Here is a 24,026-nt window from a genome sequence, read left to right on the forward strand (position 1 = left end):
TTGTGACAGCCTTGATAGCTTCTTCTCTGCTGCCAAACCTGCCCCCAGTCACACTTCTCTGTTGCAACTAAGAAGTCACAGATTTATTTATCCTCTAAAACTGTGGGCTGTATTTATCCTCTAAATCTGAACAAGCATGTAGCAGTAGACCAAAGGCTCCTTTGTGGAGAGAGCATATAATCTGGAAGACAGGCAGGTGTCTCTTCTGCTTGATGCTGTTCACACACAGCAGAGCAAAGGAAAATAAGTGTTTGATTCACTCTCTCACGCACTACACTATCAAGTGAGTCAGTTAATCAGAAAACCTGATTTAACCATTCTCAAGTGATTTCACTTAAACTGTGAAGTGTCATCTTCTTTTGGTATTTGCACTTTTTCCAGCAGTGACAACCCATGCAGCAGAGGGGCAGGTCTGAACTTCAAAAATGAAAGGTCCCGATGATGGGCATGAATTTATCCAAGTTAAAATTTATTTTTAATTAACATCTTTATACTTTCTCTTCTCACACAGAAGAGCATGTCTCATATTTTGAAACATTTTTTAATGCAGTCCAGAGCTCTCTTCCCCTGCAGAGCCAGCTCACCATATCCACTAACCTGACTGAGCATTTCTGGCAGCAGCTCCTCCTGCTACAAAGGGCTGGAGTCTGGGCTCCCAGGGCTCCCAACTCAGTGTCAGGGGAACCTGTGGGAGATCTCACAACTTTGGACAAAGCTCTGTAGATAAGACAAGACCTGGGAGCTGCAGTTGGCCAACCCTGGTGTCAAGGGGATGTGCCAGCCTCTCACAGCAATTACAAAGTGCTAGCCCTCCCTTGCTGCAAGGGGTAATAGTTCAGCCACCAACACCAACAAAAAAATATTGTTAAGATGCAGCTGCCTTTGTTGAACCAATTTACCTAAGATGGGAAGGCAGAATAGATGAACTACTTATGAGCAGCTGATCAACTTTTTCATCTGAATTTGTATTTTAACCCAAACAACTCTCAAAACAAACACATTAATAGATAATCTTTATATTTCACATCAATGGCCTTCACATGAACCTATCATTTCAGAAGATTAATCTTTCCTGTTTGAAAATTTCAGATTGGCAGGACTCAGGAGTTACAGGTATTAACCTGGAGGTTATTAACCTCAGGAGGGCATAGGTATTATCCTTTTACCACCTAGATTCACAGATTGTCAGCAAGAAATAACTGTGAAATTTATATTGCAAATTATTAGATTTACAGTTTTTGAAGACCTGACAGATTTTTTCCCCATTCTGACTTGAGTGCTAAACAGCAGAGGAGGTGCTATAAAACATCAAGAGTCTATCACACCCTCTAGTCTGTGTATCTTCTTTCCCAGCAGAGTTTAGAAGGACATGCAGGACAAGCCTGCAAAGTCCATAAGCCAAGTAAAAGTGTCCCTATCCCAATGAATTATCCTTCAACAAAATTATTCCATGCTTCCCTGTCATGTTTTATTTTCTTTATTTTTTTATTTGAGAAATTAATCTATTACACAAACCCAGGAGTAAAACAAATAAGGTCTGTTTCTTCAGATGGTCTGATCAAGGTAACACTGGATAATCACAGGGCAAAGCCTAAAACTCAGCCTGAAAATCATTAAGTCCTGAAAATGAGCTAATAGGATTTACTTATTTAAGTTTGGAAACCCAAGTGTGTAAAACCTAGAACATTTCACTAAATTCCTCCCCAGGTAACAAGACCAAGTTGGTTCACTGAAGTGAGCAGGAATTATATGCAGCTGAGAAACCAAAGGTTTTCTATAGGTTTCCTTTGGAGGTCTACCTTACAGCAAGATCAATGAAAAAAACCCTTTCAAATTCAGATCTGCTACCCCCATAAAGCTGGCAGAACAGCTTATGGCAAGCTCTGGTATAGCACATTCTTTTTGTCTTTCAAGTGCATAAAATGTATATCAACCCCTCCTCTGACAGGGTCACTTTATTTGTTTTTGTGTATTTACGATTTATATACTTTTCAGACAACTGAAAGTAATGTTTAATTAGATCTTACACCTTCTCTGCTTTTACACACACAGGTACTTGACTACTGAAAGACACACCTTGCCTCAGATCCACAATTTAACTACAGCTATTGTCAAATTAATGTTTTCAGACGTTCTATTTTCACACTTATCTTCTGCCAGAAATATTTCCTGGCATGGTATTAAATAAAGGAATTTTTTTTTCCAGCTGATATGTCACAGCAATCACAGCAAACAGAAGTCACAGGCTTTGAGAACGTCATTATAAGCTGATCATCTTTTAAAAATATTTAACAAAAAGCTCCTGGGTCTGCTTTAGCAGCTGAACCTGAACTCAGTGAGGAAGTGACTGAACAGAATCAGACATTCTCATTAAGTAAAATTAGCCAAGTGCAATTTGCCTGGCTGGTTCCCTCTATGTATTAGCATTTATATTCAGTCAGTGATGAGCTTAATCAGGTTTTTCAAACAAAAAGGAAAAATCTCCTCAAAACCCATAAACCTATCAGGTTTATTAGTACCAGTTTGCACTTCCATTGTAAAAAGGCAGTTAAGAAGCTGAAGAAAATTGCCTGTTCAGAAGTGTATCTGAGTAGCTACCAGCAATCTTTCCTCATAGCAGGAACATGACCTCACATACGTGCTGGCTGATTGCTGTCAGATTTACTGGAGAAAAAAGGAGACATTTCATTAAAAGGCAAATGCAAGAAAGCTACAAAGAGCTGCCACAGGCCCTCACTGGAAAGGACAGGTTTGCCCTCTGATTGCAAAGATTTTATCACAAGGTCTTTTCCCTCCTTCCTCAATGAATCCATCTCTAAGGGCTGTCAGGCCCAAAAAACAGAAAAAGAAATGTGGTGGCATCTAAGGAGATAAGCATCAGCAACACTGCTGATGTGACAAACAGAGAGCAGAAACAACCCCAGAGAGCCTGGTCCTGCTGGGGGCACTTACCTGCAACAGCAGAACTGAAGGTGAGGGACTGCACGAGCACCCAGACGTGGCAGGAAGGTGGCTGCTGGAGCTGACCGTGTGTGCTGATACCTCCACCAAATGTAACTCCACACCCCTTCTGAACATCAGAAAGGAAGCAAAAAACTTCAGAGATTTTAAGACAAGCTATGGAAAATAGCACTGGTCAAAAAAAAGGGTTCCACAGGAATGGCTTGTTTTATAAAAGGCAACTTGGCAATGCCCCTGTCAGACATCTGGGCACAAAGTATGTCCTAACACACACTGAGAGCTTTGAAATTTGTTATAAATTATGTCTCAGTGCATCCTGGTTTGCAAAGCATTACAGCAACAAAAGCTGGCCAAAGGCATAGCATTGCTTCAGCCCTTCGCACATGCACTGCACACCTAAGAGGTTATCAGGAAAAAACAGCTTAATGACAATCACCCCAGAATTATAGTTTATAACTCTGGTTATTCTCTTAAGGCACACAACTGTTTTATCTGAGCAGCATGAAATGAGGCTTTGACCCTCTGTTGTTTGTTCTATTTTCCTTGGGTCCATGGCTAACTGCTCTCTTTACAGCATGTTTCTATAGTGACCAGCTGCTGAACTGATACTCAATATATTTCACTTTTCACCTGCCATACTTCAGACTTGGAAACTCAGAATGTTATTTAAACAATATTCCAAAAATGTACCCTCGGGCTGTAGTAAGAGATGGCACAGTGGATACTTCATCACTTTAACTTCCCCAGCTCTTGAAAGAACAAATAAATGCAGCATTTATAGGTGAAAGAAAATTTATCACATCTCAGTAGCAATTACTCAAGAAGCCAATATAAAAGGGATCAGGAAGAAACAAATTCCCAATATCACAGAGAAGTACCAGACTCCTCCTTTCAGGCAAGCATTTCATTTCTTCAGCAGCTTTTTTAATGTGCCTCAGTTGTATTAAGAGCACTTTGCCTCAAGTGCAGCCCCTTCCTAGAGAGTAACAAGCAGGACAGCTTTTACAGGAGGATAAAGTATTGTGTCCCCCAAAGGAGACAGGGGAGCCCATTTTTAAATCCATCAACATGGCAATGAATCATCCTCCAAAGACAAAGACTAAAACATTAAGAGGGGAATACAGTAGGTAGAAGTAATGCAGAAACAATTTTAAAAACTCAGCTGGTTCAACTTTTACACATGCAAATAAACATTATGAGAGGGGAAACAAGAATGAGATGTGAAGTACTGAGCAGGAAGATCAGGTGTATTTATCTTCCTGGAAGCTGGAAGATATTAAACTGTGCTTTCTGCTAAATTGCTGCTGCCAGTTATTGACAAAGTTGTCAATTATCCAGGATTATTTAGACTGATGATAGCTGAAGAAATGAAGATTGAGAAACACTTGGGACTAAAAGGGAAGTTAGGAATGCACTGCAGATGATAAATGGAGTGGATTGAAAGAAAAAGAGCAAAGAGACAGTTTCAGAGCGTATAGTTAAATATCCTTAATTAGCATATTACACTACTACAATGAAACCAAATTTCAAAGCTGGATTTTAGAAAATACATATAACTGAGTGGATGAAAGACTAAGACCCTTCTATGCCTTAAGACTGGCATAGAATTTATTCAGATAACTTATATTTTGCTAATGTTTAAATAACTTAATTATACTTTAAAATTGCACTGACTGTGCAGGTCTGCAAGCAGTCAGATATTAAATCACCATTAGATGGATTTTACTGAAATTGTTCAGACCGTGCATTAGGGAAAGAGGACAGTGCTTGATTTCAATAGTTCAGTAATCATGTAGCTTAATGCACATGAATAAAACAGGTACCAACAGGTAAAATTTATGCAGCAACTGGCACAATGTTTTTAAATTGGTCCAGGAATAAGAATTTACTTTGAGCAGGGATTTGTAAAGTGTCTTGAAATTCTTGGAAGAACTTCTAACAAAATCACAAAGCTCTGCTCTATGAAAACATATTCTGCTGGAATAAGGGATACTTGCTACCACATTTTTTTTCAATAGAATGGAAGATATTTCACTGTGTTCATGAAGAGACAGTTGACAGGTTAGGATTTCAATGCAAGGCTTGCAGGAGCTAGGCCTAAATCACAGTTTTGGCATTGTTTGGTCACGCAAGTTTCTTAGCTCTTCTCTATCTCTCTTGATATACAGTGTGTCACAGTTGAGATGGCCACAATACCCAGAGTATTATCATACTATTCCAGAAATCTTCAACCCATACACAGTAACACCTTACCACTCTGAAGGCTTCAAGCATCTGCCTATAGAGAGTAACACCCTGTGACTTTAGAAGGCTGCATGCATCTTTAGCCCAACCTTTAGTACCCTCATGGTTCACGCAGTGCCCCTGTGTGCCCTCTGTTCCCTTTGGGGCTGGTCAGTGCCCCTGGGCACTCCATGGCTCACTGCTGTCAGTGCTGCTCACCTGCTGCTCACAGCTCTGCCCATGGGGATGAGGCTCGGCCAGCCCCACTCCCAGTGACCCCAAACTGTGTGTGCCACAACACAGCCCCACTCCCAGTGACCCCAAACTGTGTGTGCCACAACACAGCCCACTCCCAGTGACCCCAAACTGTGTGTGCCACAACACAGCCCACTCCCAGTGACCCCAAACTGTGTGTGCCACAACACAGCCCCACTCCCAGTGACCCCAAACTGTGTGTGCCACAACACAGCCCCACTCCCAGTGACCCCAAACTGTGTGTGCCTACAGCAATGGACCAGCAGTTCCACCTTCCCAGGCATTTTACCAGGTTCCATAAATCCACAACCAAGGTATTAAGGATACAATTGATATAGGGATACACAGCACAAAAAACATTGACATAAGAGGCTGACAGATATGATTCTATGATTCTATATGGCAACATCCCAGTGTTACTTATGCAAACATTCCAAAATAATTTTGGTTACTCATACTACATAAATTGCATATTCCTAGCAGGTAAAGGCTTTATTTGCCACACTATCAGGAATTCAAGTTACTTTTGTTGATCAGGAAGAGCAGATGCAGAATGGCAGCTGAAGGTGTTTAGGAAAGGTGAAGAAGCCACAGCAGAAGTCAGCAAAGCCTAGGCAGAACATGCTGACAAGACAGAGAGGGCACTAAGAAACTAAATTTGCTATTTTAGATAATCATCATTGAAGATCAATGTACTTCAGAGACTGTATCCGTCCACACAGCTCCTCCCTCAGTCTGTGTCTGAAGTCACAGGGAAGTGTAATGAATTACTTCATTTCAACAGAGTATATAAGCTTTAAAAACAATTTTATAATGTCTGTTACAGCATCTAATTCCAAATGTAATTTATAAATACAGAATTCCTCAGTCTTTTTATTGCTGCTTTCTACTTATCATAAGAAGTTTAGGAAATAAAAGGAAAAATCCCCAACAACAAATCACTAACACTTGGTTTGCCTTGCCTTAATTTTTCTGCAAGACATGGCACCCCTCTGCTGGGCAAGAGCAGATCTAGCAGCAGGGAGTGGTGAACCAAAACTGATGGAACAGTAAAATAAAATCAGCCTGTGCAGACTGAAAAGACAAGTAAGGAAAGAGGACTGAGGCAATGTATGGCTGCCCAAACGCCTGAGAAAATCAGGGGCTCAGGTGTGAACCATTAAACAAACAGAATTCAGAATTTAGACTTATTTCTCCAGAAAGTAACATTTTTCATAACATCTTCAAAATTAGTCACCTTGAAGGAACTGCCATCTTGACAAACACCCGTTCTTTAACTCCAAAAGCAACCACTGCAATATTTAGAAAACAGGACACTGAAAGAGTCCCTAACGTGAAAGACTTTTGCCCATGAAAAAGCTGAATTATGAGCTATGAAGCCTGTACTGCATCAATCTGGCAATGCATCTGCATTCATAACATTGTTTTCTAGGACAATGTATGACAAACCTCAATCAAACCTTCAGAATAGTTTCTCATTTTTCCTTTAGCCATTACTTTCATTTTAACATGACAACCATAGGACAAATACAGGACAATTTCAGACATCAGCAGTGATGCAGAGGAAAAAACAAAGTCCTACCCTAACCATGTGTGGTATCACATCTTTGAGAAATGTCAGTTAAATCTTCCTCTGACCTCTGAAGCATGATAGAGAAGTTCAGCCTTTTTCTCATGAGCCTTGAAACTGGAGTAGTTACCCATTTTGTTTCAGACTTCTTGTTTTGTTGTGCTCTACGAATGACTCAGCTCTGTTCTCTAGGGGTTGCACTACTACTCATTTTTAGACCACGGAAATATTGTAAAAAAAGGCTGTTTCAAAGTAGCATTCTATGAAGACGTTTCTAGGAAACAACTCTTTTCTTTGTTAAAATATAAACACAAACAAAAGCCTGATAATACTTTTTGCCCCTTTTATTAAAAACAGTCATTACAGGTGACATACAATGGGCAAAGATATATATGACCAAATCTCTACTTTTAAGGAAACTATTTACAGACTATTACAAAGTGACTGCACATGTGCAATGATGGGTTCTGCATTGGTTTTTCATACTGAAAACTTCTGGTTTTCTTTCAGTTGTTCAGGTGATTCTACTTTCAGTTTGTCTGTGTGATCAACAACAGCACACTGGCTTCAAAAGACATTTATTTTAGATATCTGTAAGTGTCCAGAGTGAAAAGCTGCACACAGGACCTGCTGTGAGATATCAGAGAGAACAGTCTCTTTTATGTCTCTGCCATCCATATTTGTCCTTTTGTACCACTTCCCACATGGAATGCTGTCACTCCAAGCTCCTCACTTTGTTAACCAACGTTTGCTCCACTAAAAAAAAAATAAATTTCCTAAACCATTTGTTTAGGGACCAGGGAAGAGGACAAATCTTATCACAGGAAACCATCCAGAGCAGAAGGAAGTCTGTAGTGACAGAAGCAGATAGAGAGTTTCAGTTTTATAACCAAACCTACAGAAAAACTTCAACTGCACAGCACCTATATTAACAAGGGGAGGGGAAATAAGTATCTTCCTGTAGTCATTACCCACACTCTCAACAGCACTGCATTAAGAAAGAGTATCAGTCCACATACCAAGATGCTTCTTCCCATTTCCTGCTCTTGTTTTAGGTCAACTGGAAGCTTCTTTTTTCAGTTTTTCTAAAATCTCATCTGGTGTTGCTGATACTGAAATCTTCACCACTTTGTCACGTGATTTACCCCCCTGGTTTAGACAAACACAGAACAAACCTATCTTTCAGAGAATCACCTTTCAAGGTAAGAAAACAATGCTATTTATAAAATGCTGAGAAACAAATTAAGCAGTGTGCCCATGATTCAGGAAAAACAAGACTTACATAGACTTGACTCTACCTTTTCAGAAGACATTTCCTTGGTCATCTTATCTTTTACCACTACTCTTTAAAAGACTTCTATAACTACTCCATTAAACTATAAAAATAAAAAGCACCATTTTTCATTGTGCTTATAAACTATAAATGGAAATGGCTGGAAAGACTGACTTGAAGTTGAATGAATTAATAAAACAAATTACTTATTCAGTGCAATGAATAAAACAATAAGTTTCTGCTCACCAAAGGCAAGACATGTAAATTCTAATACAGAGAAACTCTTGAGGCCCATCTACAACCCAAGGGCTTACATACACTCTTGCTTACGTGTGTAGATAAATGTGTGACAGGTAAATGTCAGAATCAAATACAGAAGTTATTAAAAAAAAGTGTAAAGTTATTAATAAAATTAATATTCTCTGCAGAACATAAATTCTGTGAACTCATTTGACATGACAAGAGAATCTTGAAGAGCACGTGAACTACAGAGATTTGCAAAATATTATCATGATAACTCTTCTGGTTAAAAGGTCTCAAGATCAGCCACAGTTCTTCCTACACTAAGTTTGTTCTCAATGAATCATTCTATTAACTCACCTAAACTTTTTAAAGTGTCTTTCAGACTGAACTTGGAGTATCTCCCTGTACTCAATGTGTAAGTTTCAAAATCTTGAATTTCGACTGCAGTAGGACAAAACTGAAAGGAAAAAAAAGGAAGTACCTTCTCTAAAATAACGTCGCTCTTCTTCACTTCAAGCACCTTAGACAGGTAACGGCACAGCTCTGCATTTGCCTCCCCTTCTGATGGAGGTGCAGCAATAGCTACACCTACTGCCTCAGCCGTCACATCTATAGCAAATAGTTGGAGGATTTTATGCTTAAAATATTCAAAACATCACACCACAGTTTGCTAAAAATGAATGTTTATGCTTTCAAAAACATTTAAGTTTAAAACCAAGTAAACGTATAGATTAGCAGGTGACGGCATTTTCACATTTCATCAATTCCCTTGATTGTCGGCCAGTACAACCAAATATAAACTGAGGATACAAGCAGTGAAGCCCTCATGCTGTAGCAGGGTGCAGTCATGAGTTACCAGCCTTCTCACAATGGGGGCACCGCTCTGAGCTCCCCTCACCTGCAGGTGTTGTCCTGCTTGGCATCACGTAACACGATCCAAATCAGGCTACCCCTGCCCCAAAAGCCGCTTGTTAAATCAGTCTGCTCAGAGTTACGCTGTCAGTAAATTCCCAGTAAATTCCAAAGGGGCCTGGACACTGCCACAGCCCCTGGGTGTCGCGCACACGGGGGATGTGAAAGCAATCCCAATGCATGCAGGCGCAAGCCAAGGGCTGTAGAGGGAGAACACATTGTATTAGATCCAACTTTTATGGCTCTAATAAAACCGCACAGACCCTTGAAACACCGCCTGCACGAAACCACTGAGGCCAACCGGAAGGATTTAGGACCAGGATTTACCCCGTGCTCACCGCGCCACCCAGCGCTGTGCAGGGGGACGCGACACTCCGGAGAGCCGAACTGCTCGCTTCAGTTCCCGGGGAGATTTCCGCGTTCCCCCCTCCGCCCCGCCGCCCGCCGCCGCCACCGGCCCCGCGGCGGCGCCCGGCTCTGCGGGGCCCTTGGCGGCCGCTTTTCCCTGCAACAGAGGAACAGACGCGGTCACCGCGGGCACCACCGCTCCTGCCCCCCTTCCCTCTCCTGGCCCTGCCCGCACCTTCCCGGGCATGGCCCCGCCGCTCCGCACCGGCGCCGCCCGCACCCGCAGGAACCCAGCGGGGCTCGGCATGGCCGGGGCGGCTCTTCCGGCAACCGCGCCGGGCCCGCCCCGAGCGCCTGCGCGCTCCGCACGGCACGGCCGGGCCGGCGCTGTGCCCGCCGCGGCTGGCCCGGCACGGCCGAGCCCCGTGCCCGCAGCGGCTGTCCCGGCACGGCCGAGCCCCGTGCCCGCAGTGGTTTGGTTCCTCCGGCACAGCCGAGCCCCGTGCCCGCAGCGGCTGCCCCGGCACGGCCGAGCCCCGCGCCCGCAGCGGTTCCCCCGGCACGGCCGGACCCGGCCCCCATCCCTGTCCCGGAACAGCGCCGCGCCCAGGGACAGGAGAGCGCTGGCGGAGTGCGCACAGAGCTGGACCTTTGAGAGACGCTTGTTCTACATGCAGCCTTTGGGCACCCCAAACCTGCGTGACCTCCCCCTTAAGAAAGGAAATTTTCTTATTTTTTCTCCTGCATTCTCAAATTTTAGTACAACGTAGGGGAGGGTACAGGTCTTTGTACACCAAGCCATTCTGTTACTACGTGGTACATACTGCAAAGCACTGAATACTATATACATACAGCAATAGCATCAAGTTATTGTATGCAATCTGTAAAACTTGTTGCACACCAACAATCCTTAGGTTTATACTATTTTTTTTTTAGTACTAGAATATCCAATGATAAAATAGCATAATTACAAGTCTCATATTCTCATTTTCACATTATACATTTTTTATAGGCACATATGTATATATACAGTGGCTATTTGCATAACCAGTTCTATATTCCAAAACAGCCCTTCTAAATTAAGAGAGATTCTGGAAAGATCTGTTTCTTGCTGAGTTTGACTTAATATTTATTTCTTCAGTGCAGCTGCAGATGTTCTCTGCAGTGCAAAGTCCATTAATTCTCCATGGCTCTTGGAAAAAGTCAAGATGATGGCAATATGAATGCAGCATTGCTGACGTACTTCAAAAAAATACAGTAGCAATCCATGTCCACAGGGTCAATCCAAGGTCATTTTGGAAAGAAGTGCAAGATGGGACTACAGCAGCAGCTTTACTGTCTTTTAAGGACAGATTGGAGAAAATATACACAAGTTGTTCATAACAAGTAAGGATTTTCCAGTTCAAAAAATAAATTTTACTACATGAGAAACAAAGGGATGAAAACACAAAGTAATTAACCACAAGGTACTACTTAAAACAAACTTTTCAATGCACAAAGTACTTATTCCATTAACATTTCGTTTAGAGGAAAAGCTAAATTACAATCTACCAATAACAATGCAGAAAATAATAGCTTTTCTGGTACCCCTAAAACAAATTTGTTTTGTTTTTACACATTAAAGTAACTTAATAGAATTTTTTTAACTGCTGCCAATGGTGAGCTGAAGTCCACTGAGACACCAACACATTCCAGATCATCATGTGAAACTAAGTATAAAATATTATTTCTGGTATCTGTCCATCTTCTATTGATGTACCATTGTTGTTACCTGGTGAACTATAAAAGACAAAGCATGTTTTGCTAGCAGTAGGAGATTCGTGGATCACCTTCTTCAAACCTTTTGTTCCATAGTGGGAATCAGGACCCTGAAAAACATCACAAGAGATTAGCAACACAATGGAAGTGCACAAGACCCAAAAATTGCTGATGGTCAAACACAACTGACTTGGGCTATTTTAGTAGTATAAAATTTCTGTACCCACATCATATAAATTATATACAAAATCACAGGCAACAGAAGCCAGGGCCCTATGTCTAAGTAACAAAAATATATTTCTCAGACAGCAGACTTAAACCAGTTGGTTTTATCCAACTAGTAATGAATACTTTCTAGTATTTCTCCTTATCACACAGGTTGCCTGTATTTTTACTTAGTTCCCTGCCTCAACTGTTTTTAATGTACAGTATTTTTTCCAACCCACTGAACTCTGATTTCTGTATAGGAAATTATACTTAGTAGAATATTAAAATTCTTCTGAGAAATAAATTTGTCCACAACACTAAGAGAAGACTTTTTGAGAAAAAGTAATTATTGCCTACTATTTCAGCAGCAGTAAATAAAAAGAGGTGAAAAAATAAGCAGTTTTCTTGAATTGGTCAAAATATCCCTGATAAAAGAAATCAAACTTAAGTTTTGAAAGAGAGCTGCCAGATTACATTTTCTATATAGGGCTTTTTTTTCCCACACAAAACCAGTGACTTCCATTAGAACTATTCTAACTCCTACATCAAGCAAAAAAGTGGGAAGGCACAAAGGATCCAGTTATGAATTCCATGGTGTGGCCCAGAAGAGATGTAACAGTCTTACAAATTACAGTAGAGTTCTAACTACGTCCTTCTTTAGCCCTAAAGTTAAAATAAATTCAAGATCTAGAAGACACTTTCTCATCAGAAGTCTGATAAAAGAGTAACTTTTGCATCAAAGTAGCACTTTTTTCTGTCCTGTTAGACATTCTTACTTTCAAGGTTGCACAAGCTGTGTAGCAAACCGTGGGCAGAATCTCTATGGGCTCCTTGAACATAACTCTGAAGGTACTGGCTGTTCCGTCACAGCTAAATCCAGTGTCGTTCTGTCCCAGCGTCTGGTTCTTCTCATAATCAATTATCTGGACACAAGCATGAACAGTGTAGTTTTATGTTCACAGGCATGAGAAAGGCTCTGATTGTATGCACATGAGAAGGTTACAAGCAAACACTTGCCTACCCCACCCAGCCTCACTGCAAGGACAGTGCAATCTCAGCTGGAAAGGAGCTGTGATTTCCTGATAGCGCTGGAGCTGACGCAGCAGCTGGAATGATGGCTCGTGAATTTTACACGGGCTCTGGGCACTGCTCCAGCCAGGTTAAAGTCTGTGCTTGGAGAGGGAGAACAGCTCTCACACCTTCCGCTTCTGACCTTCATATACAACAGCTAATCCTGTGCTTAGATTTGCTGATCTCTGCACACCTTCACAGCCCACATAAGGGAATCTCATTTGCTGCCTGTGGCTACTTTAGAAAACAAGTTTTTACAGATAACGTAGGCAGTCAATGACACCTTCATAATAGAAAACAAAACCTTGTGCTGTTATGTTTTATACAATTTCTAATCTTGATTCAGTATAAAAATTCTACTAACACAATATTTATTTTGCCTTCAATTTCAGTGGCAAGTAAGAATCACTAGCTCAAACATAGTTATAGCAGATTCCTTCCCATTTTGGATTGCAATCCAGATCCATGCTGCCCAATACCTCTTGCAAAAGCTGGATATCAGAGCTTTAGAGCAGAGCACTTCTTGTGATTACTGCACTAAGAATCCTATCAGTTTTAACAGTTTCTTTTTAACTTGCCATATAACTTTCAGTATTACCCATGCATGAGATTAAGCTTTATTCTAGGCAAAGCGTACTCTAGCTTTTTCCCCAGCCACAATCAATAGAAATTTGAACAATTATAATGCTGAAGACTTAAGCCCTTTTCAGGTAACAGATATATTTGCAGTATACATTATCATTATTTTATGGCAAGTTTTAAATGTTTAACTCTCTGAAGCTCTGCTAGTACTGATGCAGAGCTAAGAAGAAAGCCAGAGGCACCAGACTTAAATAACTGTCTGAAAAGATTGCCACAAAAAAGTTTCAGATTCATCACTTATTAGGGATACTTCCAGGGTAAAGAGAACCTATATAAGAACCACAAAGGTTTATTTAGCCTTTCAGTTTGAATTGGGAGGATCTTTTTCAAGTGACTCTTCCAATCATTCCCATTTAATATGCATTGGTTTGCATTGAAAAAAATCGAAATTCTTTTCAGATTAAATAAATCCAGCAAACATCCTGAGGGAATACACCGAATGCTTTCATCTGCTAACAAGAATTCAGCTGAGAGATTCAAAAAAGGGTTTATGTGAAGTAAAAATTCCCAGGTATGTTTAGTACAGCTGCTAGGTTCCTGAGATCAACTCCTTTGTTCTAAAGGTCCTGCCTAGTGCACTATGCTACTATTTACATGGATGTGTGGTTTGACAAACTGAAGATAATTCAAATAGAGGAATTTGCAAGTGAGCTTTTTAAAGTGAGGAATGTAGAAAACCCAAATTCCTTCAAAATGTCATTCCATGTACATTCTGTTTGGAACATCATTAAGAAGAAAGGCATGACATTTTTTCCTTAGGAGACAAACACAAAATCCCTATCCTTAAGTACAGAGTACTCAGATAATAATAATCATCAAATAGGAAGTAGAAGGCAATTTGTCATTTAAACAGAATGTCCATAAATCAATGTGACATGATAGTACCATAAACAAAACTAATCTCTACAAGAAAAAGAATTCAAATAGACTGAAATTCCACACTCAAAAAGGAAAGAAAATATATAGTGCTGGATCAGTACTACTAGAAGACAATCCTGACGACAATATGCTAAGGGATCTAACCAGCAAGAGCAGGAAATACAATTTTAGCGGTGTCTCAATTGCCTGCTGGGACCAGGCAAGGGTCACATCAGGACATGAATAGGGGGACATTTTTAGATACTATCACTGGCCACTTCATGAGCCTGCTAACCAATTGCTCAGCAGGAAGAAACGCAAGCCTTGATTTAGTACTGAGTGATGAGCAGGATCAGATTCAAAATTTCATAATGGAAACACTATGTAACAGTGTCCATAATATACTGAGAGTCAACACTCCCACATGAGCAACAAAAGCAAATCCCCTACAGCTGTGCTAAATTTCAAAAAGAGAAAAATGAGGAATCTTGTTCAAAAGAAACTAAAAGGAACAATTACAGAAATCAAATCTTTATAAGAAGCATGCAGGCTACTGAAGGACATAACATACCCAAGTACAATATCAGTACATATTTTCTATTAGGAAACACTTGAGAAAAGAGGAAAAAAGCTGGATGTTGGGAAACACCTGCACTGAAAATGATTGACAGACAGGAGAATACAGGAGAAAGGGAGCAGAGTTCCATAATGTTCTTCTTTTGCCCAGTCACCCACTTATACCCACTTGTGACAAAACACATCTTAGACTCCTGGCCTATCAATTGCTCCCTCCCAAATACAGACCAAACCTTTTGCATGTGCTACAAATGGAGCTTCCTTTTGCAACTTCCTACAAGTGTACAAGCCTATTTAAACATAATACACTGTACCTGTATATTAACTTGATAGTCTGTAGGTCCATGGATAGATCCATACAATCCAAATCCCACTATGGAAATTCTTCTGTTAACTGTGAACCTGGTAAGACACAAGAAAGCAATTCAAACAACTGTGGTGAGTGTGTTACCATATTTTAAGTAGGAAAAAGACTCCAACTGAAAAGTAGGGAAGTAAACTGAGAACGGCATTGCATTTTTTTTAAGTAGCATTTTTTATTTAGATTTCAATACTAAGAAAAATGCTTTACCAGGTTTATAGGTTAAAGCTTTGCTAATTCCTCAAGATATTCAGTATTAATAAACAAAACATAACCAAACTCTTTTCACTATCTCCAAAATAAAAACAGATCAAGACTCAGTATTTCAAAAAGAAATATACAGATAACACTCAATCATTCTAGAATGCACCCAATCCTCCTTAACCTCATTCTTGTTTTTATTTCATATGTGTAACAGCTAAAAAAAAAAAAAAAAGGAAAAGATCAAATGTGTGCAACAGAGTCAGCATGTCTGCTACTGTATCTTACACCAAAAAGTCAAAGTTGAATGATTTATTCCCTTTCTCCCCACACATTTCTGACTCTCCTTCAAACAGTTTCTCAAGTCCTACCTGATCCGGTCGCTTGTTCCGCTGTAGCCCCAGCGGCTCTCCACCTGCTGGAACCTGTTAATGCTGCATTCCTTCCCTCTAAGGCAACACCTTGGTCGGTCAATATAATCTACTTTAGGTTTAGGATTGACAGTAAAGTGCAGAAAGAGATTGACTACTTCCCGATCTGACAAGATTCCAGATTGAGCAGGGCCTGTGAAAACACAAAACTTCTAAAATTATTTGAAGGATTACTCCAGCTGTTGTATTTAAACCATTTAAACCACACATATTCGCAAACTGAAGACAACAATATTTTCCAGTGGCCAGAGCCATAATCTGCAAATGTTTTGCTTTCATTTGTGCATCACAACTGTTATTAGTACAATATTAATAACAGAATTGAGTTAAAGACAGTTAAACAGCACTGAGAGATGGTCTCAGACAAAGAACTCCAAAACTCACCTGCTGCAAACTCTTCAATAGTCATTAGTGGGAAACGGATTAAGGAAAGAGCTCTTCCAAGGACTTTCTGTTTGTTCCCGAATGTCACAGGCAGTTGCTGTCTTTGACATTCTGCTTCTGCCCAGCGAACCACAGCTCCAAAGAGCCTACTTTCTCGAATACTGAGAGTGTCCCTTTCTAGAACTGCACATAATGTGTCTAAAGAAAAAAACGTTAGCAGCTTTACATCAGTTTTCATCCAAGCCAGTAATAGTGCTACATTATGTAAGCTTAAAATACTAATTACACACTAAGAATATTCATAACAAGACTATCAGCTTTGTCTTATTATGATGTGTGTATATGTATTACACATAATTTATCTTACATAAAAAGTAATCTCGCAATAATACATAGATTTTAAACTAAAAGTTAATTTTCCTGCTATGAAAACAGGATATGAGTTTTCTTCTTGATTTCTAAGAGTGTAACTAATCTCTGCAGTGATAACAAATATCCTGAAGAATTTCCATTGCTAGGGCAAGATGAAAACTGAAAGTTACCAAACAGTGAGTGCACACTACTAAAAATCCAGGTTACTCATGATGACACTAAAAAACCAAGTTACTCATGATGACAGTGTCATATTCTCATCTGGGCAGCCACCTGCCCAACTGGATCAACTATAGCCACAAGCAGAGTGGTACACAAAAACCAGTTTAAAGATACATGAAAGTAATTTTAAGTATTGATGTATTTGCTATCCACAAAGCCTAAAGGTGAAACACAAGATCTGAGGCAAGGTACATGTTTAAAAAGCAACTGATGCTGTATTTACTACTCCTTCTGGCCTTCTTTGAATAACAGGTATGCAAAAATTATCACCAAATACAAGTCAAAAAATAAAAGGGTTTCTATATTCTGAATCTCCTGCCTTTTGGAATTTTTATCTGCTTTGAATTTAAGTAAGGGACATTTGCAGTTATAGAAAATAGCATATTGGAAAGTTAAAACAGATTGAGACTTACCAAGATTAAAGATCCCTCAGTCTGAGTACAAATCCTACTGAACATGAGTTAACAATGGCTTTCAAATTTCTTTATGCAGTGAACACCTTCCTTCAGCCTGAATTTTTCCCACAATCTAGCTGAACTGGAGTAAACCTTAGATACATATAGTAGCAATGAAATTGAGTAAGTAAATTTACAACTGCTAGCTTTTGATAGAAGATTAAACAGAGAAACTAGCAGTTCATGTATTAATTTTTAAAAGCAGATTTCATTAATTGTATCTGTACAACTTTGAACAGATAAATAGCATGTTGCAACAGAACAGTATGATTCCTGTTGCACATGAGAAACAGATATGGCTGCCTCAGGCATGAGGCACAGCCCTCAGCAAGTGAAAGCTTTGACTTCAGTGAAGTGTGGTGTCACCACAGTGGGAGCCCTGGGACACAGGGCAGTGCAAGCCAGCTCAGGAGTGAAGCTCAAAGGGAAGCACTGCAGGGGTGGATGGCCAAGAAGGAAGAAGTGCTTGGGACTCTGCACACTCAGACAGGGGAAGGAACTATCCTGGGGCACTGTCATTTCATGCTTAGGACACACAGAGTGACTTACCTATGTCGATATCTGTAAAGCCTTCTGCACTTATGGCATCCATAGTGCTTTTGTCTATTGTGTCCAGACAAAGACTAGCAAGCTGAGGTTCATCAAACAAACGGGCCTGGAAAGATAAAGAAATACACCTTGAGCATAAAACTCCTGATCTTAAAAAGCAGGCTTTTTACCTCTAGTATAGACATAAATGGAAATAAGTTGATTTGTCTAAGTACTCTTTGTGTTTATACTTTAAAGAGCACTTAAAATCTCAAAGGTGTACATAATTAAGGAGAATTAGTAATTTCCCTCCAACTGAGAATTCTTCTAGTAAATCAAAACTAAGCTTAAATTTACCTACTTGAGTAAGCAGCATAAAGGCATTATCTGCTCGGAGATGCTTTGTTAGGAAATCCACACAATGTGCTTCCAGGGCAGGGACTGCATACTTTTTAGCAGTGTATAAAGTAGTCATGACTGTTTCTGGACCAATTTGAACTTCATCTGAATAAAGAAACCTATAAATCAATACACAAATACAGATCATAAAAACATATCTTTAGAGGGGCAGCCAAACACAACAGTCTCTTTGCATTTAGAAAACAGGCCAAAGACTTGCACTGTAAACAGTGCAACAGCTGACCTCATAGCATCTTTATAAATAAAGAAGGTAACTTAAAAGGTTCAGGAAAGACTATTATGTTAGCCTAATGGCATACATTTGTTTTAAATATGTATTACTCCCTATACTGATCTGGCTGTACTAGTTACACATAGCTCACCAACTGTAAACAACAGCTGAGCTGCAGAATTACTTAACCTACAAATGCATGCTCTCAGTTCATCAGGAAAACATCAATGCACAATCCTCTATGGCTGTACTCCTGAAATTCATTTACTGACACCGCACACTGGCTTCCCCTCCATGAGGGAATAGTGTTAAGGACTGAGATTGTGAGAACATCTTATGCCAAAGTTGCCCCTCTGTAGTATTCAGAGAGGGAAGAGTTTACATTCTAGCACGTGACCTTGACTTTTCTACTCCTGCCACACTCTGGCTAGTCCTCACTGCCTGAAGCAAGAGGTCTGGTTGAGATTTTAGCATAAACTGTGAACAAGAATACCACCACCACCAATACCAGGAAAAAAAAAACCTGTTTCCAGAGCAGTTGTTGCCTTTTTAAAAATAACTTTTCTTAGAGGTGACATTTAAGATAATTTTAGCAAAATTTCATCAGCCTTTCAGATAACAATCAAAAATAGTCTGTGATTTACAAAAATACATTTGTCCCCAACACACATAGATAATTAAATAGAATAAACCAGGGCATACTAGCAAATGCAAGAATTCTACAATGAAAACCAAGTCTTTCCTTTATATTTCTTAATATTTGTTGTTCAGAACATCCTGGAAATGAACAACACACAGAGACAGAAGATGTGTTTAGAAGGGTTTTTAAATGTAGCAATCAGCAGTTTGTATCTAACAAGAGAAACTTGTGAGAACAACAGACTAGTTAAACTTCCTTGCAACATAGAGAAATTGATGAAATATCAACTCAGAATTAAAGTTTAAACCGGAGTTCTTCAGTGTTTATATTTCTTATATTCCAAGAAAACTCTAATTCTCAGTAGTTGCTAGCACACAAACATTAAATTTGCTGCTACAATATAGGTACATATTTTCCATTAAAACACTCCAGTCTACTCAATCAGCCAGCTTGCACATCACTTTGGAGATATGAATGATGCTGTAGATTAATTTTTTTAAACTGGATTTAAACTGAACAATGTTTAAGAAGAATTAATTTAATTAAAGGGTTTTTTTATTTAACTAGAAGTTTCATACAGTTCAATTAGAACTGATTTATGGAAGCTATGAACTATTATTACCCGTTGATGAAAACGACTGGGCTGACTTGTTCGTCACAACTGCTGACAAATTTACTTTTAAGAAACAAATATTTCACAGGTACTCTTTTACATACTAAATTGACAAGCTCTTCATTAAAGAAAAAAAAATATCCCAAATTGGTTTTGGAACATGATTTTGCTTTTATTCCTTAAGTGAATCCAATCTGAAGCTAATGAAGTGACACACCAGAGGAGCTCATCTGGCTTGTTTCACTTTCTGCCGTACCTTCCAAAGAAACAGGGCGCAGTCCTAGGTGTGTCTTCCCTCTATAAATCCCCTGCTCACATGTGCCAAGAGCTGTGCTGAGTTACCTCTCCCCTCTGTGGCACGCCTGAACTAGCACAGTTTTATGCTTGCACCACTGCTCCTCCTCCACTTAACTCAGTGGGACTTATGATCACTGCTCCTTCCCTCCTCTCTGTCCTTTGAGACAGAAACAACCTCATTTTATTGGCATCCAGGATGAGGGAATGGGAAGCTGGGGGGTGTATGTGCATAGTGGAAGAACATTTTTAGTGCCCAGAACAATTTTTCCAATTGACCAGTCAATCATTCACTCTATATAAGCCTCTCATACATTTTATGCTATTTTTCTTTACTCTCAGGTTAGCACTTCCTTCTCCCCTTGTGGGAGCATCCTCTCAACAGCTGGAATGTTTTCACCATTATAAAAGCACACAGGAATCTTTTTTCAAGTTAGCCATGATTAGCTCTTTATTTACTGCTTGCCAAAATTATCTGAAAAGATTTTTGGAAGACAAACTCTTAACTTGTGCCATATCATCACTTTCCTTTATTCTGTGATCAAAGGACAAGTTAGCTTATTGTAAAATATGAATGAAAATTTAAAAAAAAAATCTTAGTAAAACCAGCAAAAAGAAACCGTAAAGCAGAAACCTACTGAGACAACTTGAATTTTCTTGATTATTGCTATTCAATTTGTAGTTAAAAACACACACACAAAAGTTGTTTCATTGGGAAACAGATTTTTGTGACTTTGTGACTTTGATATTATTTCAGGTCTTAAGGATTTATCTGTCAAACTACTCTATTTTTGCATTAAAAAAATCTTTTCCTTTAATTTACAAGTAGCATTTTCCAGTAGATCCTTATGAAACAAATAAACTACAGGCATGACTCAACAAACCACATGAGTAAATAAAATGGCAATGAGCTAAGGAACATTAAAAATAATTACTAAATTATGCCTAGAAAGTTTTTCATTACTCAAACATTTCCTTTACTTGATGTTCATTGTGTATTCAAACATCCTGACTGAACTTCTAGGCAATATACCTCACACTGGTATTTTCAAGCATTAAGTAAATGTCCTGTGAAAGGTAACTATCATTATCTGAGTGATTTACTACTGATAGATTAAAGAGGCCAATGGTGCAAGGTATCATTCCTGCCTCTTTCAGCCAACACCAGGAAAAGACCCCATGTTGTTTCCATCATGCAAAAAGTCCAGTACTGGCACGTATTACATGTATTACTAGAGATGTTCTTAGCAAGGTACTGCAATGTATATTTATTTCAATATAAGCTCAGAGAAATATACACAGCATGGAAGAATATCCTGAAGAGCCGGCAGAGACAGCAAACCTGAGCTGTTTCAGCACTCATCAGTGTGCTGATATTCAGACAAGGCACAAGCACGGTCAGTTCACTGACGCAAGTCCCCTGGCCATTACACACTGGCAGCCCTACTAACACAGGATGCTTTTGTTTGCTTCTAACAACATCTCTTCATTCATTCTTCAGTGCTCAAACACCATGCTTCTTATCTTTACTTAGAAATCTCTGCTTCTGTTTCCATTTTTATCCAGACAAACTTGTATTATTACACCCACTTTTCACTGCCCAGTGTTTTTCGCACATATACAGACACAAACGTACACATGTGCACTGTCATCTACTTTCAACCTTCAGAACCAATTTACTTAAAAGACACTTCCCACTACCTCTTGCTCCTCTGTCCAAGTACGATTACAATGGGTGTTATTATGGCAAAAAGATGCAAAAACTTATTGTCATCGCTGACAAAGAAAAGTGAGCAGGAAGATGACTAAGACTTCAAAGTATCGAATGTCGCGGTAAGTATCAAATGAAACGAAAAGCTTGGTACAACAGCCTCTGCCCCTTCTTAGTCACTATTAGAAAATTCCTGGATAGTTGCATCATCAAGGGGACCCAGTAATTCCCATCATTTCACTTTAACAAACCAAAGCCCTTGAATCCAAGAGCCCAACAACACCGAGTGCTTCCCTAAAGGGACAATAAGCTGCCAGGGAATTAGGGCACTTCTCTTGGGAAAAGAGTGAGAAGGGACCAAACCACGCTGGAAGTGCGCTATGACCTTGCGTGCAGCCCCCAAGGCATTCCCGCGCCTTCCCTGCACCTCTCTCCAGGGACGGGCAGTAGGGACGGGCCGGGCTCTGTGGGACAGGACCGGGAGGGGCCGCGGAGCGAGGCAAAGGCAGCGGCGGCCAAGCGGGGCCCGGCGCGGAGCCCTCTCCGAGCGAGACCGCCCCCGCCCGCGCCCGCGCTGACCTGAGGAGCGCCAGGAAGGCGGCGGGCTCCACGTCGGGCAGCTCGATCTCGGCCGAGGTGGTGGCCATGCCGCCGTTGAACATCGCGTCGAACACGGCGCTGCCGGCGGCCAGCACGAACCGGTGGGCGGGGATGCGCTGCTGCCCGGGCCCGGGGGGCGCCGCCCCGCCGCCGCGGGCGCTGCCCTTGCCCACCACGAAGTGCACGTCGCTGAGGAGCTCGTTGGAGAAGAGGAAGGCGAAGCGCTCCCGCAGCGAGCCCTTGGTGGCCTGCCAGTTGTACAGCGGCTCCCGCTGCAACACCGCGCCGGCCTCGGCGGCGGCGACACCCGCGGCGGTGGCGGGCGGCGTCTCCGCGGGCGCCCCCGGGCCGCCCCCCGCGGCCGCCATCGCCCTCGGGGCCGCGCCGGGCCGGGCCGCGCCGGGCGCTCCGTCAGCACCGCCCCGGCGTCAGCGCGGCCCGCCCCGCGCCGCGCACGCGCCGCTGCCGCGCAGGCCCCGCCGGAGCCGCCGCCCGGCCCGACCTGGGAGGTGCCCGGGACGTGCCCCGGGACCTGCCCTGGGAAGTGCCCCGGGACGTTCCCTGGGACGTACCCCGGGATGTGCCCCGGGCCGCTCGCCAGGCCCGTCAAGGCGTCCGGGACCGCCCGGGAATGCGCAGGGATTGCTCTTGCAGAGCCGCGGAGAGGACGCGGGCGCACGGGCAGGGCGCAGAGCGCCGCGGCAGGCGCGGGGCTGACAGCGCTACCCGTGGGAGGGAATAAATGGCAGCAGTTGTGCTTAGGCACGTGAAATGCAAATTCGTTTTCATAACGCCCGTTTCGCTGTGGTAACCGGGGCAGCAAGGGCTGGTGACCTATTTTAGGTATGTCTGAAGTGAAGTGGACACATCGGCGGCTTTTAAGGCACATGCACCTCACAGTCCTTCTGCACGCTGCGTGTGTCTCGACATTTGGTGTTTTAGCTTCGAGAGAGAAGTCAAAGCGGAGAGGTGGCTTGTGCCCGGCGGCACCCGCACTCAGGGGTGCAGGCGGGTGCACTAAGCTGTGCTCCCTTTAGCAGGGAAAGGGGAAAGGAACGAGAGGTGTTTGCGCTTTCCCAGTCCTGTCAAACCGCTGCAGAGCGGAGCGATTCCTTTTGCCATCTGCTGGGGTTGTGCTGTAAGCACAGCGGCGATTTCCACGGCGGCGCTGGGAGCTGTTTGTCACCGCTCCCGACTTGTCAGCATTTATGGAAGCGTGTGGCTAAAAGAGGAATAGAACATGTCACCGCTCTGCATTCAGGTTTATAATTAGGACAAAAGTGAGACCGAGCAAATGTGGTCCGTTTCGCAGAACAAGTTTTTGAGAACCTTTAGCAAGAAGGAAGCAATTTCAGCAGGGTAAACTATAGTGGGAAAGGGCACCAGAAGATACAGTGTACCAACCAGAAAGCAGCTAGCTTTGCACAGAGGCTATATTTAAAAATAAAATCATACTGCTGACTTAAAAGAATGAAGGTATCATCTCTGCACTTTTCTTCTCCCAAGGTGGACAAAGAAGGGAAGGAAGGAGAGCCCCACATTCCCTTGATAGCTTAGGAACAGAGAAGTGGAACACTGACACCTTGGACACAAGTGGATAATTTTAATTTAAATGGAACTGTTTTTTTTTTTTCAGTGATGGGATGGTCTGGGTATAAATAAACATTTCTGTCGGTGCTGCCTTTT

The 24,026-nt window shown here is 41.5% G+C and overlaps 2 protein-coding genes across 2 annotated transcripts; both read right to left on the minus strand.

Annotated features, from left to right (window-relative positions):
- Positions 1-7,338: 7,338 nt before the first annotated feature.
- C10H15orf40 (chromosome 10 C15orf40 homolog) lies at positions 7,339-10,176 on the minus strand. The gene is made up of 5 exons (XM_041718341.2): positions 10,021-10,176; positions 9,804-9,942; positions 9,007-9,134; positions 8,029-8,158; positions 7,339-7,858 (listed from the first exon to the last, which is right to left on the minus strand). Exons 1-4 carry the CDS (start codon positions 10,090-10,092, stop codon positions 8,066-8,068), a joined length of 432 nt encoding a protein of 143 aa, XP_041574275.1. The 5' UTR covers positions 10,093-10,176; the 3' UTR covers positions 7,339-7,858; positions 8,029-8,065.
- Positions 10,177-10,695: 519 nt separating this feature from the next.
- Positions 10,696-22,829, minus strand: BTBD1 (BTB domain containing 1). The gene is made up of 8 exons (XM_030281138.3): positions 22,320-22,829; positions 18,213-18,369; positions 17,873-17,978; positions 16,275-16,472; positions 15,831-16,023; positions 15,212-15,299; positions 12,527-12,673; positions 10,696-11,653 (listed from the first exon to the last, which is right to left on the minus strand). The coding sequence occupies exons 1-8, from the start codon at positions 22,706-22,708 to the stop codon at positions 11,495-11,497; spliced, it is 1,437 nt and encodes a 478-aa protein (XP_030136998.2). The 5' UTR covers positions 22,709-22,829; the 3' UTR covers positions 10,696-11,494.
- Positions 22,830-24,026: the final 1,197 nt, after the last annotated feature.

This window comes from Taeniopygia guttata, chromosome 10, assembly GCF_048771995.1.
Source record: "Taeniopygia guttata chromosome 10, bTaeGut7.mat, whole genome shotgun sequence".
Classification (NCBI taxonomy): Eukaryota; Metazoa; Chordata; class Aves; order Passeriformes; family Estrildidae; genus Taeniopygia; species Taeniopygia guttata.

Coding starts and splice junctions, on each gene's coding strand:
- C10H15orf40 (XM_041718341.2), bottom strand. CDS start 10,092: ATGCCGAGCCCCGCTGGGTTCCTGCGGGTGCGGGCGGCGCCGGTGCGG. Junction 9,943..10,020: donor GCGGGGCCATGCCCGGGAAG/GTGCGGGCAGGG, acceptor CCTCTGTTGCAG/GGAAAAGCGGCCGCCAAGGG. Junction 9,135..9,803: donor TCGGCTCTCCGGAGTGTCGC/GTCCCCCTGCAC, acceptor TATTTGCTATAG/ATGTGACGGCTGAGGCAGTA.
- BTBD1 (XM_030281138.3), bottom strand. CDS start 22,708: ATGGCGGCCGCGGGGGGCGGCCCGGGGGCGCCCGCGGAGACGCCGCCC. Junction 18,370..22,319: donor GCCTTCCTGGCGCTCCTCAG/GTCAGCGCGGGC, acceptor ATTGATTTATAG/GTTTCTTTATTCAGATGAAG. Junction 12,674..15,211: donor ACTATCAAGTTAATATACAG/GTACAGTGTATT, acceptor GCTTGTGTCCAG/ATAATTGATTATGAGAAGAA.